We start from the raw sequence: 16,522 nt of genomic DNA, 5'->3' as shown, positions 1-16,522 counted from the left end.
AATCACTGGTGATTTGTTTTTGATGAAATATTATATTTATTTAGATTTTTTTGAAATTATGTGCAATGTGCCATTAAATTTACATCAAGTTTTCCGGTTTATTGTTAATTGGAATATTATTTTTTTCTAATTTTTTATTTTATAATCTCTGCAATTTCTCTCATCCTTAATGAGTAAAATGGTTAGATAGAAAATATAACAAAAAAAATTTCATTATCATTGATTTTTTTAGAAAAAAAAAAATTTCAACCGCAATTGCCCACAACCGCAAACGCTTGCGGAAAGCAGCTTTTGGAATTCAATGGTTTGAAACGGTTGGAAGCGATTAAAAGCAATTGAGAGCAGTTTGTGTAATTGATTCCAATTGCTAGCAACCGTTACCACCCGCAAACACAGCGTTTGCGGGAGGTAGCGGAAAAACCAGTCAACACCTTAATGACTTGGTCTTTTTTGACAACAGAATTGTTTATTTGACTTTTAGAATAACACTGAAACTTTAATCATCGTATTGGTGCATATCATTATTATCCAGGTTCTCTCTTTCTCTGCAACTGCATCCTCCTCTCACACTTAAATACCCAACCCTGATTCCACTTTTTAACATGCACTACTGATTCTCAAAATCTCGTAGCAATGGAGAATCATCACAACAGCTGTTTCACCTACTTGGACGATTCCTCTGCTTTCAGTGATTGTAACAGCGACAGATCCGGAGAGTTTCATACAACTTCATCCGAGAGCCAACGAAGACGACTCTTTCTCTCTTGCACCATTGACAACTCCTCCGACGATTTGATCTGATACCTCGTAATGCATCTCGAGTCATCATCATCCTCTTCGATCGAGGAACAGAAGCGAGCTGCTATGGAGATTAGAAATTTAGAATATTATTAAACACCAAAGCAGAGAACCGTATCAAACTCGCTAAAGTAAGTGCGATTACACCGTTGGTTTCTCTCATCTCTTCTTCTGATCCTCAGCTTCAAGAGCACGGAGTCACTGCGGTTTTGAATCTCTCACTCTGCGATGAGAACAAAGAGATGATTGTTTCTTCCGGTGCTATTAAACCTCTCGCTAACGCTTTGAGATTAGGAACACCGACGAGTAAAGAGAACGCTGCTTGTGCTCTGCTCCGGTTATCGCAGTCGGAGGATAACAACAAAACCGCCATCGGGAGAACCGGTGCGATTCCTCTGCTCGTGAACCTTCTAGAAACTGGCGGGTTCAGAGCCAAGAAAGACGCGTCGACGGCGTTGTACACTCTGTGTTCGACTAAGGAGAACAAACTCAGAGCAGTTGAGTCTGGGGTTATGAAGCCGTTGGTTGAGTTGATGGCGGATTTTGAATCGGAGATGGTTGATAAATCTTCGTTTGTGATGAACCTGTTGATGTCTGATCAAGAATCTAAACCGGCGGTGGTGGAGGAAGGAGGTGTTCCGGTTCTTGTGGAGATTGTTGAAGCGGGAACGCAGAGACAGAAGGAGATGGCTGCGTCGATATTGTTGCAGCTCTGTGAGGAGAGTGTTGTGTATCGAACCATGGTGTCTCGTGAAGGTGCGGTTCCTCCGCTTGTAGCTTTATCTCAGAGTAGGAGTAGTTCGAGTCGTGCTAAGCTAAAGGCTGAGGCTTTGATTGAGCTTCTTCGGCAACCTAGACAACAACTACGAGAACAAGACTTTTGAGAGATAATAACACTTATTTTATATCTGGGCTTTTTAATCAATGGGCCTTTGTATAACACATTTCGCATACCTTTTATGGGCCTTGAAACATTTTTTCATTTTAATTTTGTAAAAATACTCATGAGATTTTGGTACTTTTTCATACTTAAATTGGCAGAAATAACAAACATAAAAAATGTTTTGTGATTAGGTCGATGTCTTTTACATGAAAGTTCGGCGGAATTCAGATAATCCGGTAGAACTGCAACAACAACAAAAGCAATAGATTCTTCGACCAAAATAATAATCATAATGGAGAATAAAACAGCAAATGCAAGACCAAAAACAAAACAAAAAGAATAGATATTATCACCCAAATAAAGGAAAAGAAAAGACAATAGAAATCACATGTAGAAGAAGCACAAGTTTGAAACAGTGAGCTACGATCAACATCAAACATTTAATAGTTATTGACCAAAAAAAATTCAATAATATTTACAATAGATTATTTGTGTTGACAATTACAGTATGTGAGCCCAAATAAAGTAAAAAACAAACATATGAGCTGTTTCACATAAACGATGAAAATGATTAGCTAATCAAATGACAAAAGAAAACTCTTGATTTTTTTTTCCATACGGTGACACGCGTACCACCAGTTTCTCATCTAACTAACTGGGGGGTTATACACTTCGCCACGTTTATTTAATTCACGTTTGCGTCAACGGTTCTGCCCTTAGTCAACGTTTCTGTTTGGTTATTTAATACAAGCTTAAATTCGGACAGCCGACACATCATTCCCATTTCTCATTTTTTACTATTTTTGTATTTGAAGAAAAAATCTCCCATATAGAGAAATATACATGAGAAAAAAAACCGATATGTCAGCTTTAGAGAGTTAAAAACACTTTTATCAAATAACTCTCAAAATATCTATTTATTTACAACTCTCTATCATTGTATTTATTATAAAAAAAAACAAATCTATAATCCTCTACTTTCACCTTATTATTGTTTAAATAAATATATCATTGACATATATAAGATAATGTTCTTTTCTATAGTTTTTAAAAATAAAAAAATTAATCAACACTTAAAATCCAGAAATGTATTTAATTATTAATTTTTATAACATATTTAATTATTAGAAATAAATTACATTTTACAAACAATAAAAAAATGATTCATTTATTTATCACTTTTATACATTTTTCTCATTGCATTTTTTAAACGTATGATTAGTTTAAATTAAATCCATTAGTCTAAAAAGTATTATTTTTATCTATTTAATGGTATAGTGATGTAGATGATAATGTTAAACATAAAATATGTGAATTTGATTTTTAGAAACACAAAAACACATCAAAAAATTTTACACTATCTTAAAAAAAATTTCCAAATTTAAATATTTTACGGATAAAACGAATTTTACCGAAAATAAACGCAAATTTGAATAAACAAAAAAAAACTTTATTTACATATTTTGCTTTACACAAAATAAATCTTAAATCTCAAATAATAATTTTGCATATAATATTTTATTTAAATCGATTTATTCCGCACTTGGTACTTAGTTATTATTATGTTATGGTTCGCTGAGATATAAAATAACCACAACAACATACCATATACCTGTCTCTGTTTCATTTTTTTTTCTCTCTCTCACTCTTGCTTATCTTTAACCAAAAGAAAAGAAAAGAAGATGAAGAAAGAGTCATTCAAAGTGTGTTTCTGTTGTGTAAGAAGCTTTAAGGTGAAATCAAGTGAGCCACCAGAAGAAATCAAGAACCTTTTCCATGAGTACTCCAAAGACGAAAAGATGTCTGCTGATGAGTTGCTCAGATTCGTTATCCAAGTTCAAGGAGAGAAACACGCTGACATAAGCCACGTCAAGGATATATTCCACTTGCTCAAACATCACGGTGTTTTCCATCCTCGTGGGCTTCATCTTGAAGGCTTCTACCGTTATCTCCTTAGTGATTTTAACTCTCCATTGCCTCCGACCCGCGAGGTACTATAAATTATTTATGATATAAGTAAGCTGTTTACTTTGAGAGTTATATAATTTTTTTTTTATGGGATTCAATTTGGGTTTTCAGGTTTGGCAAGATATGAATCTGCCATTGTCGCATTATTTCTTGTACACGGGACATAACTCTTACTTGACTGGGAATCAGCTGAACAGTGATAGCAGCATAGTTCCGATTGTTGAAGCTCTCAGAAAAGGAGTTCGTGTCATTGAGCTTGATTTATGGCCTAGCTCTTCTGGAAAAGAAGCTGAAGTTCGTCACGGCGGGTTTGAATCTCACCAATTCTAAACCCTTCTTGAATTATCACTCAGTACTTTAGGTATTTTTCTTGATTTGTTTTTGTTTCTTCTAACGGTTTCAGAACGTTAACGAGTGTTGAAGATCTGCAGAAATGTCTTGACGCTGTTAAGGAGAACGCGTTTGTAGTGTCTGATTATCCTGTTGTGCTTACCTTAGAGGACCATTTGCCTCCAAATCTTCAGAAGAAAGTCGCTAAGGTAAGATTCTGATAAATTCATTGAATCTTGTTCAGAAGTACACTGAGTTTGATTGATTAATGGTGAAAATGTTTGTAGATGGTGTGTAAGACATTTGGAGAATCATTGTTTCAATGTACCGACGAATATGTAGAGCGTTTCCCTTCACCAGAATCACTCAAGAAAAAGATTTTGATCTCAACAAAGCCACCTAAAGAGTATCTTCAGACCCAAGTCTCTCAAGGTTCAACAACTGATGACTCCGTTAGAGCTAAAGTAAGAAGGCAGAACAAAGTTTTAAGTAACCGTTAGTGTTTCTTGATGTTTTCTAATAGTTTTGTGTTGTGACAGAAAATTGCAGATGCAGAAGAACAGGTTCATGAAGATGATGAGGAGAGTGTTGCAGTCGAATACAAAGACTTAATCTCGATTCACGCTGGGAACCGCAAAGGAGGAATGAAGAACTGCTTGAATGGAGATCCTAAACGAGTCATACGGCTAAGCATGAGCGAGCAGTGGCTTGATACTCTGGCTAAAACCCGTGGACCCGATTTAGTGAAGTTCACGCAGCGGAATCTTCTGCGGATATTTCCCAAGACTACTCGATTCGACTCATCAAACTATGATCCTATCATTGGATGGATTCATGGTGCTCAAATGGTTGCCTTCAATATGCAAGTAATAAGATTTAACACTATCCTCTCTACTATAAGAGCAGAGTCTTTCAATAGTAAACACAAACTATACTTGTTTTGTGTAAATGCAGAGTCATGGGAGGTTTTTGTGGATGATGCAAGGAATGTTTAAAGCCAACGGTGGATGTGGCTATGTGAAAAAGCCTGATGTTTTGCTCACCAATGGTCCTGGAGGTGAAATATTTGACCCTTGTAGTCAAAACCTCCCCATCAAGACAACTCTTAAGGTTTGGTTTGTATTTTCTCAGTTTATGTTTCCATACGTTTCTTGAAGAACAGGAAAACAACTTTAGCTTTTTGTTTGTGGTATTGTGGTGTATTGTATGAGTGTAGCTGAAGATCTACACTGGAGAAGGATGGAATATGGATTTTCCTCTACATCACTTTGATCGACACTCTCCTCCCGATTTCTACGCAAAGGCAAGTGTCCCATGCAGACATGGTTTAATAAGATTCTTGTGTTTCACGTCAACTGACATGACTCACATTAAGTTGTTTGTCTTTCAGGTCGGCATCGCAGGGGTTCCTTTGGACACAGCAAGTTACAGAACAGAAGTAGATACAGATGAATGGTTTCCAATTTGGGACAAGGAGTTCGAATTCCCATTGCGTGTTCCTGAGTTAGCGCTTCTGTGTATTACAGTCAAAGACTACGACAGTAACACTCAGAACGATTTCGCTGGCCAGATATGTCTTCCGTTGTCTGAGGTCAGGCCTGGTGTTCGAGCCGTCCGGCTCCATGATCGTGCTGGAGAGGTCTACAAGCATGTGAGACTGCTCATGCGGTTTGTCCTGGAACCTCTTTAGTCGCTTCGTGGATGATGTTCATTTATCACTCGTTTCAATAAGTGTCGGTACACATTTTCATACTAAGCCACACGATAATAAGATATGAAAGAAAAAGAAAAAAAATAATTAACTACTACAAGCAAAATTATACAACATGTTTATGAAAAAAATATTGTTTAATTTATGGTCCACTAACCACTAATGTCAATTTGCTTAATTATGGGAATTCACACTATGATACTATAGCAAACCTGCTTCATAATGGCAATTATCACTAAAGCAAAATTGTTATATATATATAATGCCACAACACAATTTTAAAATATTGGTCGTTGAAATATCACTATCAGAATAGTAAAGTAGTAGATGGATCGTCGTCATTGTGGTGCAAATTTACAAAGAGTGTTTTTAATATTTTCAACAAAAGATATAGATGTTGTGGATTGAATTTGCTCTCTACCGATCTTTTTGAAGGTAAATGCTATCCACAACATCTATATTTATTATTAAGTTCTCTGATATCATCAGGCTATCAGGCCCCGGGCAGCCATAAATGATTTGAGTCTGGAAGACAAAAAATTAAATACATATGTGGCCTTTTAATAAAAAAAAGATGTAGCTTTCTTTGTTTGAGTCTAAATAGATGGACTTCTTTTTGGGTCAAAATATCTCATTAATGGACATTAACAGTAAAGTTTTAGAAAATTTGGGCATATGGTTGGGTCCGTGAACTTTTGTGATGTTCTTGTAGTAGGCTGCCGAAGTACGTAATCTGTGATTAAAATAAAGAGTTATGCATACTAGCTTAAGTATCCAAAAAAAGTTAATTTTTTCCCTGCGATTTTTTAGTTTTGCGTTTGGTTTGGTGGATGTTTATGCAAAACCTGATTAGGTACACATGACCATGCAATTTTTATTATCAAAAAAATATTCACCTGTATCACTACATTATATAAAGAACAATTGTAGCCAAAAACTATTATTATAAGTTTATAACCAATCGACCCGAACAAATCCAAATTTGCTAAAATATTAATTCCTATAAAACTATAGTAAACCAAAATACGAATCAAGCAATCCCACTTCTCTAGCTAGTTCAATTGCACTACATGATAACAAGATGATACAACGTTTACAAACTTGGTTTGACTTTTAATATTTAGAGCTTGTAAACAATATACTCGACACGATCAATTAAAGAATGAAGAATTTGGACTGAACCTAGGAAGGCCGATCTTGGTTCCGAGAGACTGAACATCAGCTTGAACTTGAGCTTCAAACTCCGAGTACGTGAATGGCTTATAGTTTGATGACTTTATGACACAATCTCTCTTTGGGAACACAAAATAACACACTGAGTGTCTCTCTGTCTCCCTATTCTTCTTTTTCACTCTATGCGTCACACTCTTGTACTCATCATCGCTTATCGCCTGTATATATTTAGTTTCGTATTACATCAATCAAATGACAATATAATTGAACCATGCAAACTCATGACGAATACACTGTATTTACCTGCATCATATCTCCAAGATTGACGATGAGAGTATTAGCAACAGGCTTTACACAAAACCATTCTTCACCCTTCATGATCTCAAGCCCACCAGTTTCATCTTCTTTTAATATTGAGATAACTGAACTGTCCGTGTGGACTTCCATTCCTAGAGCTTCTCCTGCTGCTTTGTCGGAGCTCCCGGGATACCGGTATAACCGTATAAGCCCTGTTGATTCCGATAAGTATTCTGATCTCCGGTTACCAGATAATTCTAGGCTCAGTGTTTGTGCTATATTTTCGAACAAGGACACAGCAATCCTAGTTATGTGCCTTCCATATTCCTCTATCAACACTCTGCATACTCACAAACAATCAAAACCAGGTTAGATAACCAATGAACTAAAAAATAATGGTGAATTCGCAATAAATTGTAAATTGGGTTCGGTTCAGATTACCTTTTGTTAAGTAAAAAAAATAAAATACAAAAAGCACCATCTTATCTTATGCTCCCTTAGTTTCATTATATATGATGTTTTAAGGTATTAATTTTGATTCAAAAAAAAGATGTTTTCAACTTTCTATGTAACTTTTAGATTAATTTAATATTTAATTATTATTTAATATTATGCAGTCTTGTTTATGATTGGTTGAACTGTTAAAAAGTAAACAATTCTTAATATACATACTTTTAATTAAAACATCTTATATTTTGAGAGGTAAAAAGTATAATAAAATAAGGTTCTTATTTATAAGAACTAATAAGTTGCCATGTGGCAGTCTCCTATCACAAAATGTGTCATTTTATTTTTAATATTTTAGTGTATTTTTTTCAAATGATTTTATATGACACAAATTATATTATTTATTGCGACATGTTTCATTTTCTGTTTAATATTTTAGTATATTTTTTCAATAGACTTTATATGACATACATTATATTGCTTATATTTATATTTAAGATAAAACATAACTTGATATTATGCATTATAAGATGTTCAATTTATTTTTAATTTGTGTAGCATATTGTCTAAAATAATGATTTTCTCTTTTATTTATTTACTTTAATAGAAATAATTAACATGATATGATTATTACATTATTTTGCAATTTGATTCTAATTGAAAAAAATTAAAGTATATTTAAATATATATGATAAGATCTATTTATAATATCTTGTGCTTGGAACTCATATCATATATTATTAGTTATAGTTACTATTTATATTTAAAAAATAATAAATGTATTTATTTATGAACCTTCTCATATATTTATTTAAAATTTAGATTATATCACATATTTTGTAACTCTCATATTAATTTGATTATTTTTTCAAATATAAATAATTACTATAACTAATAATATATGATATAAGTTCCAAGCAAAATAAATTATAAATATATCTTATCATATATATTTAAATATACTTTAATTTTTTTTAATTAGAACAAATTGCAAAATAATATAATAATCATATCATGATAATTATTTCTATTAAAGTAAAGAAATAAAAGAAAAAATCATTATTTTGGACAATATGCTACACAAATTAAAATAAATTGAACATCTTATAATGTATAATATCAAATTATATTTTATCTTAAATATAAATATAAATGATATAATATATGTCATATAAAGCCTATTGAAAACAAAAATATACTAAAATATTAAAGAAAAAATCACATATGTCGCAATAATAATATAATGTATATCATATAAAATCAATTGAAAAATACACTAAAATATTATAACGAAAATGACACATGTTGTAATAAGAGAGTGCCACATGACAACTTCTTAAATTGTAACTTTCAACAAAAAAAAACTATGACATATCTACCTCCCATGATGTTTGACAAAAAAAAAATCTGATAACCTCCCATGATCCTATTGATATATTGATACCTCAAATTTTTCTAAAAATAATAAGACAAATTCTTCATCGAACATCATATTCTACCTCTCACATAAATTATTAATATCAATTTTAATATAACTAAAATATCTTAATTTTTTTTCTCTTTTATGTGACTTTTATAGATTTTGAAACAAATAACTAGAGTCAAAATTTTGGAACATATGAAAAGACTAGATGAAAAAAGTATAAGACACATGACACATTCTCAATTTTAGTAGAGAGACAAGATTTTTAGTATATTTTTTTACCTGTTGTTTCTATTTTTGTTCATGTTTTAAAATTAGTAAATGTTATTTAGAATGCTTATTCTGTATCTCAATATTGTACTTTGTTTCTTTTGATCTATTTGATAAATTTTTATATAAAAATTAGTTCTAGATAATAATTCATAAATCTAATAGATTTTTAGTTTACAGTTAATCTTCTGCCTAACTAGAAAAAGTTAATAAACGTAAGTTATTTTTAAATACATTCAATAGTAATTAACATTAATATTGTAAGTATGTTACGTGCATGCATGTGTGAACAAGTTGAGGTAGACATGTACAGCCTGGCATACTATATTCCAGGATTTTTATAAGCTTGGATATCCATTTAAATCCAAATAATGTCATTAGATTTTACCATAATGTAGTTAATTCATTAATTACAATTAGAGCTATTGGGAAACCGCTATCCTTTTATTATTTTTTAGATTTTACTATTGTTTAGATGCTGCCAAATTGCCAATTGTCAAATACAAAAGAAAATAGATACTGCCACAATCTTGTATACAGTTTATTTGGGTTTCGTGGAACAAAGTAGAATATAGTGACCACAAACTTTGGTCTAGTGGAAGGATTTCACATAACGTCCCATAAGACCAGCAGTAGATTTTAGACAAAATGCATAGTATCCAAACGATGAAAAGTAAACATCTCGTCAATCAAAACGCCATGCACGTGTCAATACTATTTGTCGTCGACTCTACAGTTTTTTTTTTTTTTTTTTTTTCGTCATCTTTAGTCTAAACTAAAATGGTTTATTTATACCATGTATAGCTAGCATTAGCATCGGATCCTAGCTGGAAATGCTAGGAGTGGTGACATTCATTTGAGGGTTGACGACTATGCCATCTAACTCGTATACAACTCTACGGTCTACACACCCTCATACATACTATAACTATCATCTCCACTAGTCTTCACAAAATATATGATCGAATAAAAAAAATTAAACACAACATGTAATATGAACAATTCACCGAAACCGAACTTTATTAATTATCTTTTGTTATGCCGTATAAGTCCATATAACTTTTGTCTTATAGTATAGTCCATATGCTCACTAGCTACACCTATATTTTAATTATTGAGTACCTTAACGTTGATTGATTGATTAATTAATTAGTTAATTACGAAAATCATTAATTATTATTAAGCACTAAGGAAAACGAGAAAACGACGACGTATGTTACCTGAAAGACTCAAGTTTTGGATTGTGATCATCATCACAAGATATGAAGGTTGGAAGCTTCGAGAGAGGAACGTTGAAACCTTCGAGCATGTGTACGTTGGAAGCTTGACTTCCTCTCTTCAGTGCATCTCCCGATGGATTCAGAGCCGGTGTTCCCCAAAAATACGATAACGGAGACTTAACGGCGGCGAACAATTCCCGTTTTGTCTCATACGGCAGGCTCAGCAACAAGCCCGAGATTTCTTGAAGCCGTGACGTTAACGCAAACGGTACTCCGTGATTCACTAGACGGAATATTCCCCACTCCTTGCATGCCTCTCTCAGTATCTCCTTGTCCAAACGCTCCAAATCGATAACCGGGATTTGGATATCCTCGTCCTGGACAAGAACAGGTTCAACCTCTTCCACCGTTGCTAGAGGATCTCCGTCGCTGATTACACGCCGGAAAGCCGGCGGATATGACTCACTGATGCTCATCTTCCGATGATATTCTCAAGTTTTCTCTCCCTCTTTCTCTTTAGATCTCTATCTTTTTTCTTTCTTACAAAAAAACTATAAAATTATTTTAAAACAGATGAATAGTTTGATGTGTATCTAATATCTATAGGTGCATTTAGTTACAGTTGATAAGTCAATTTAAAGTATAAAAGCTGGAATATTATATAGATTTATATCTATATATTTTCAGCATTTCCTCATAATATAATATTCCCTTAAAGACTTGAAGACATTTTGACTCACTTGTCACGGATTTATGTCTGTAACACAAATAAGGCATAGATTCTGTATAAACGAATAGACCAAGTTGCATTTGCTAAATGGGTATGTGTGTGTACCATTTATTCTTACTTGTCGGCCCATCACTCGTAAAGTTCCAATACTTTTTCTAAATTAAACAAAACATGTTAACATTTATCAATTTGACGACAGTATTATATATGTTTACGTATAACCATTATACAGACCCAATATGGGTTTCTAAAAGGAGCCCAATAGGATGGATCCATGGGAAATGCACATTATGGTATGACGAGAAGCTGTTCGAGAAGAACCCATAAGAAATAAAAGAGCCACAAAAAAAAAAGTCAACAAGAAAGGTTTGGATGTAGTGGGAGAGTTATATTGGTAACATCGTAAAATTTGGTAATAAGCGTTGACGAACGCACACGAAAATGACACAGTGACAGTCCCAATCTTGTGCAGCCACACTTCCACTTGCTTGGCACTGATGTGACATACGTGGCACCACGCTTTGCACACGTCATCTCCCACTCCCACCTTTATCTTTGACACGTGTCTTCATCTACATGGTCTTCTCTTCTTCTTCTTTTTACCCCCTTTTCCATCTCTGCTTACTATTTTTTTTTTTTTGCCCTTTCTAAGTTTAACGTATATATATATATTGATTGAGATTTGACTTGAGATGTAAAAATCAGTTTGGATAAACACAACTAAACACACAGTTGTCGTTTCCTTTATAAATAATACCCGACGTACACGACGAATCTGTAACAGAAGCCTTTTTTTTAGAAAAGATTCTTTCCATAGAAAAAAAAATTATCAGACAGAGAGATATGAGTTTTGTAGATCGTCTTGTTGTGTGTCTCTTATTGACGCTTACATTTACTACATCTTTAGCCCGTCACTCTGTCTCCGTTTCAGGTTCGTATCTCTTCTTCTGCTTGTTTCTTTCTTTCGAATCAATCTGAATTCTCTTATATCTGATTGATTTCGTTTGTTTTTTCAGGGTTTGAGAACACTGGATTCCAAAGAAGGCCGTTGACGGTGAACGTTGAGGATTACGGTGACCCTTCTGCGAATCCTAAACACAATCCCGGTGTTCCTCCGGCTAATACCGGCCAACGTGTTGCTGGTAGAGGCTGACCTTTTCTTATCTCAAGAACAGAACTCGTCTTGTCTTCTTTGCATCTTCAGATTGTCTCTGATATGAAATTCTTAGTTTCTGTAACCTTAGTTTCTATCATTCTCTAATCTGTATATTTCGTATAAACATTTCTATCGTCTTTTACAGACCATTTCTTCATTTTCATTTTCTTGAAAATGGCTATGACTAATGCCTTATGATTGATCCAAAGAAGTAATAAACTCTTAGTTAACCAAGGTATATATATGAGAGAGATGAGACTGTAACACCATGATGTAAATCAAAAACATAAAGACACAATGTTGGCATATGAGACTCTTAACACCATCTCGCGCTAAAATACTTTGTGGAACTTCACGGAAAGGTTCCACCTTTCTATCTTCTGATACTACTTCAGTAGCTGCCTGCGAGTGTGCCTGGTCTTGTTAAAGTCTTGCCGATGAGATCTCTCAGCTCGATCTCTCCTGGAAATCTACCTTCTTTCAATTTAGAGAACACCTGTATAAGAAGCACCAGATCGTATAAGTTACTGTGACTGATAGAACTTAAAATATCTGGAAATCATCTTAGAGTTAATTAATTAGGAAGTACTAACCAGTTCCCCGTCGCAGTGAACTTCAAAGGCGCCTGAGCTTTGAAGGTAAGACTGCAGAAAGTTACCGATAAGCCAAGTGGAAGCCATGGATCCAAATCTATTGGCCCTCAAGGAATGGAACCAAGCAGGTGGCTGCGCAATTCCAATCATGGGAAAGACACGATCACCTGCAACAATCATACCAATAACTCCCATCTGAGCGACCGGCACAACCTTAGCTAGAAGGCGCTTTGGTTGTGGTGGTGGATAATTTGCGAGAATCACATCTAAACCGGGGAAAGCCGTCTCTAACATCTTCTTCATGGTGACTGCAGTTCCCCTGCAAAATTAAAAATTGGAATGAACACCCTTCCGAAATATACAGAACACCAGTCACCCTATTAAAAAGCTAGAGTCCTTTTGCCGAGAAGTTCAAAAGGTATCATCAGCTTCTAACATACAATATCCTAAAAGAATTTGCAAGTTACAAAATGTTAATCCAAAGAGTATTCAAAGAAGTCATGTCAACTAGGATTCATATATTAGAAAGAAATCCGGGCATTCCAGGTTTTATTTCATCTAAGAATCATCATCCCCAATGATGTGTTTTAGGATTTTTTAAAACTTCACATTATATTTTCACATTGCAGCTATAATGAATCACCCACAAAGAAAAAAAAACATCAAGAGCTGCAAACGATGTAACTTTTATCAATAATCCATGGAAACTTCAAAATCATATATAAATGCATAAACATTAAAACAGGAATAAATCTCGAGAAGAAGTAAAATAATAATCAGTGTAAAACAACAGTTATAGAGATGTAACTACAGTTTGGGACAGGCTTGCAAAACCTCCTATAGTTGTTTTATGGAATCAATCACAAAACAGCCTAAAGGCAAAATGACTTACTTCTTGAAGACATTGAAACTTATAGGTTAATGCATTCTGAATATAACAAAGCAATGAGTCAAGCATGATGAATAACAATATTTCTTATGCAGTGTCCAAATTTTCTCTCAAGTTTTTTTCCTAGCACTACTAGAATCTCACTTAAAGAGCTACGTTCATAGGTTCTCTCTAACTACACTAGAATACTAGAAACCGGAAGCTAAATTACAAGAATGAACAATAAAATCGAATTTGCAAAGTAAGAAACTGGAATTACTTGAAAGAACAGGAGACACAGAAGTTGATCTCAACAGTATGTCCATATCCAATTGCTCCTCCTAAGCCACTTGTCTTCTACAAAAAAGACGAATCATACCCAAAAAAAAAAGGGACATAACTTTGAGAGATCATATAAGCCGAAGGAAGGAGAAGAAGTTGAAAAAATAATAACACGAAGATATGAAATTTCACCTGTGAAGGGAAATCTAGGGTTTCGGGGATGAAGGCAGCAGGACGATGCTGCTGGTGAGGGATATGCGGTGGTGGCTGATGGGGACGTTGAGGCTGAGGTTTAGGAGGCGGAGGAGTGAATAGGTTGAAGAGATCCGAACAAAACAAGAATATAGGTAGACCTAACAAAATCAACTGTGCTTTGTCCATGGCCGATAGATATTTTGTTCTCCGATTAACAGAGTCAAATAGAGAGAGAGAGAGATACGACGAGGGAAGAAGTTGTGTGTCAAGCGAATCGGAGAAGAACGAGACAGAGCATCTATAAACACTTGTTTGGATGCTAGAATAACACTATCCTAACTCATTGTTGACAATTGATACCTTATATTCTCAAAATATTTGCCTTAACTCCCTTGTATTTATATTTTAGTACATTAACACCCCCGTAAAATTGATAGTTATGCAATTGTTATGGGCAGCCTTATCAAATTCTACAATTGGGCTGCATGGACCTGTTTTAAGACTGGACAATTCTAAAAAAAAAATTCAATAAAGAAGAAAACGTGACAGAGGTTTTGTTACACAAAAGCGATACCGGACGACATGAAGTTCTCACCGGGGAATTGACTTGTCAAAAGCGCGTGCAGTGCACAGCATCTCTACTGTTGTCTGTTTGCTCTCATCAAATCACACAAAAAGTAAAACACAACAACAACAACAACAAAAGCTGTTTTGATTTATATTTTTGTTTTTGACTGAGAGAGTTAGTTCAAATCCTAGATCCCGCTACGAATTTGTTTGTTCACACTTTATTTTTTTTTGTTTGCTCAACCGAACCAACAAAAAAAAAAAAGTAAAGAGAAAAGTTGTTTTACCTCTGCGTTACTTCTCCGTCAGTTTCGAGACACACTGACACTATTAGACCATGAAGATCAAGTCATCTTCTTCTTCTTCGCTCTCACTCGGCTCAAAGACTCACTCTTTCGGCTGTATCTCTCTCATTCTTCAACGATTTCTCTGTTCCGGCTCCTCTTCTGCATACCCACCATCTGATCTAATCACTGAACCCAGTTTCGAGTCTCGTGATTTCGTCTCTGAGCCACTCAGACTCAGAGGAGATGAGCCGGGAGCTGTGGCGAGGCTCATGGGTTTGGACTCTATTCCCGTTACTGAAAAGAACAGAGTCGTCTCAAGGAGCCGTTCTGTGAACTCTGTTGATTATTTGAAGAGGGACAACAACGATGCTGTTCAGGGGAAGCATAGAAGAGTTAAGTCCACTCTTGATTCTTACCAGTTTCCGGAGTATGTTGAGCTTGAAGATGATAACTTCTTCATTCTCAGCTTCGAGAAGGATGAAACTGAGAAGAGTTTTGGAGAATTGAAGCAGCCAGGAACAAGAAAATGTAAGAAGAGACGAGAAACAAGAGAGAATCAAACACACATTGAGGGTAAAGAGAACAACATCAACGCAATGAACGTTTCACCAGGACGTGAGAGGCTTGAGATTGGAGAATTGAATCAGCCAAGAAAGGAGAAACGTAAGAACAGAAGAAAAAGGAGAGAGATTAAGTTGAGACAGAACATCGAGAAAGAGAGCAATGGTTGTTGGTCCAGGGGTGTAGATTTAGTCAGTTGTGAAGTGAGATCAACAAAGGAAGAAGAAGAGTGTGGAAGTTACGATGATTCGAGCCCTGTCTCGGTTCTTGACTATGACTGGTTGTCAGGTGTTCGAGTAACTCCATCATCAGGTTGGTGCTTTTTCAAATTCAATTATTGAAATGTCATCTCTTGAGTTAAAAATCATTCTTGTTTCCTTGTAACAGAGAAAAAAACTTCAAGAAGACAGTTATCTTCAGAACTGGATTTCAGTAAGCGTAATGAAACGATTCAAGAAGATCACATCACATTGACCAGTATATCAAGAGAGGAGTCGGAAGTCCAATGTCATGGCGACCAAGAGATGTGGCTCATGATTTGCAAACTCACTGTATCTGAGCTTGAAGATTCAAATTGGGTTTACGGAAAAGCTTCAAATCTCAAAGATTCAGAAGGAATCATAAGCGAAGATATAGTCTCAAACATCTTAGATCAACTCTTAGAGGAAACAATTACAACACTTTCCTTAACTTCACAAGTGTAAAAAAACATTTCTGTACTTCCAATTATAATATTACTAAACATATATAAGATTTAGAGTGA

The 16,522-nt window shown here is 34.7% G+C and overlaps 5 protein-coding genes and 1 pseudogene across 6 annotated transcripts; 4 read left to right on the top strand and 2 right to left on the bottom strand.

Annotated features, from left to right (window-relative positions):
• Positions 1 to 627: 627 nt before the first annotated feature.
• Positions 628 to 1,826, top strand: LOC104726444 (U-box domain-containing protein 3-like; annotated as a pseudogene).
• A 973-nt stretch (positions 1,827 to 2,799) lies between these two features.
• On the top strand, positions 2,800 to 5,729 carry LOC104726443 (phosphoinositide phospholipase C 1-like). The gene is made up of 8 exons (XM_010445310.3): positions 2,800 to 3,672; positions 3,761 to 3,957; positions 4,053 to 4,188; positions 4,267 to 4,443; positions 4,519 to 4,845; positions 4,934 to 5,089; positions 5,196 to 5,282; positions 5,370 to 5,729. Exons 1-8 carry the CDS (start codon positions 3,364 to 3,366, stop codon positions 5,667 to 5,669), a joined length of 1,689 nt encoding a protein of 562 aa, XP_010443612.2. The 5' UTR covers positions 2,800 to 3,363; the 3' UTR covers positions 5,670 to 5,729.
• Positions 5,730 to 6,614: 885 nt separating this feature from the next.
• On the bottom strand, positions 6,615 to 11,213 carry LOC104726441 (gibberellin 2-beta-dioxygenase 6-like). Its single transcript, XM_010445308.3, has 3 exons — positions 10,521 to 11,213; positions 7,167 to 7,500; positions 6,615 to 7,081 (listed from the first exon to the last, which is right to left on the bottom strand). Exons 1-3 carry the CDS (start codon positions 10,994 to 10,996, stop codon positions 6,842 to 6,844), a joined length of 1,050 nt encoding a protein of 349 aa, XP_010443610.2. The 5' UTR covers positions 10,997 to 11,213; the 3' UTR covers positions 6,615 to 6,841.
• Positions 11,214 to 11,960: 747 nt separating this feature from the next.
• LOC104726438 (protein PSY1) lies at positions 11,961 to 12,563 on the top strand. The gene is made up of 2 exons (XM_010445304.3): positions 11,961 to 12,181; positions 12,267 to 12,563. Exons 1-2 carry the CDS (start codon positions 12,094 to 12,096, stop codon positions 12,401 to 12,403), a joined length of 225 nt encoding a protein of 74 aa, XP_010443606.2. The 5' UTR covers positions 11,961 to 12,093; the 3' UTR covers positions 12,404 to 12,563.
• Positions 12,564 to 12,569: 6 nt separating this feature from the next.
• Positions 12,570 to 14,756, bottom strand: LOC104726439 (selT-like protein). Of its 2 annotated transcripts, none has more exons than XM_010445306.3 (4): positions 14,342 to 14,756; positions 14,148 to 14,224; positions 13,000 to 13,318; positions 12,570 to 12,902 (listed from the first exon to the last, which is right to left on the bottom strand). In XM_010445306.3, the coding sequence occupies exons 1-4, from the start codon at positions 14,528 to 14,530 to the stop codon at positions 12,798 to 12,800; spliced, it is 690 nt and encodes a 229-aa protein (XP_010443608.1). In that variant the 5' UTR covers positions 14,531 to 14,756; the 3' UTR covers positions 12,570 to 12,797. The 2 variants fall into 2 exon arrangements, with proteins under 2 accessions (XP_010443608.1, XP_087329410.1); XM_087473284.1 differs by having other exon boundaries at positions 14,148 to 14,221; positions 14,342 to 14,715.
• A 320-nt stretch (positions 14,757 to 15,076) lies between these two features.
• Positions 15,077 to 16,522, top strand: LOC104726437 (uncharacterized). Its single transcript, XM_087473283.1, has 2 exons — positions 15,077 to 16,071; positions 16,147 to 16,522. The coding sequence occupies exons 1-2, from the start codon at positions 15,249 to 15,251 to the stop codon at positions 16,461 to 16,463; spliced, it is 1,140 nt and encodes a 379-aa protein (XP_087329409.1). The 5' UTR covers positions 15,077 to 15,248; the 3' UTR covers positions 16,464 to 16,522.

The sequence above is a fragment of the Camelina sativa genome, chromosome 11, assembly GCF_030686135.1.
Source record: "Camelina sativa cultivar CO46 ecotype springtype chromosome 11, ASM3068613v1".
NCBI lineage: Eukaryota > Viridiplantae > Streptophyta > Magnoliopsida > Brassicales > Brassicaceae > Camelina > Camelina sativa.
This window is presented reverse-complemented; position numbering and strand designations above follow the sequence as displayed.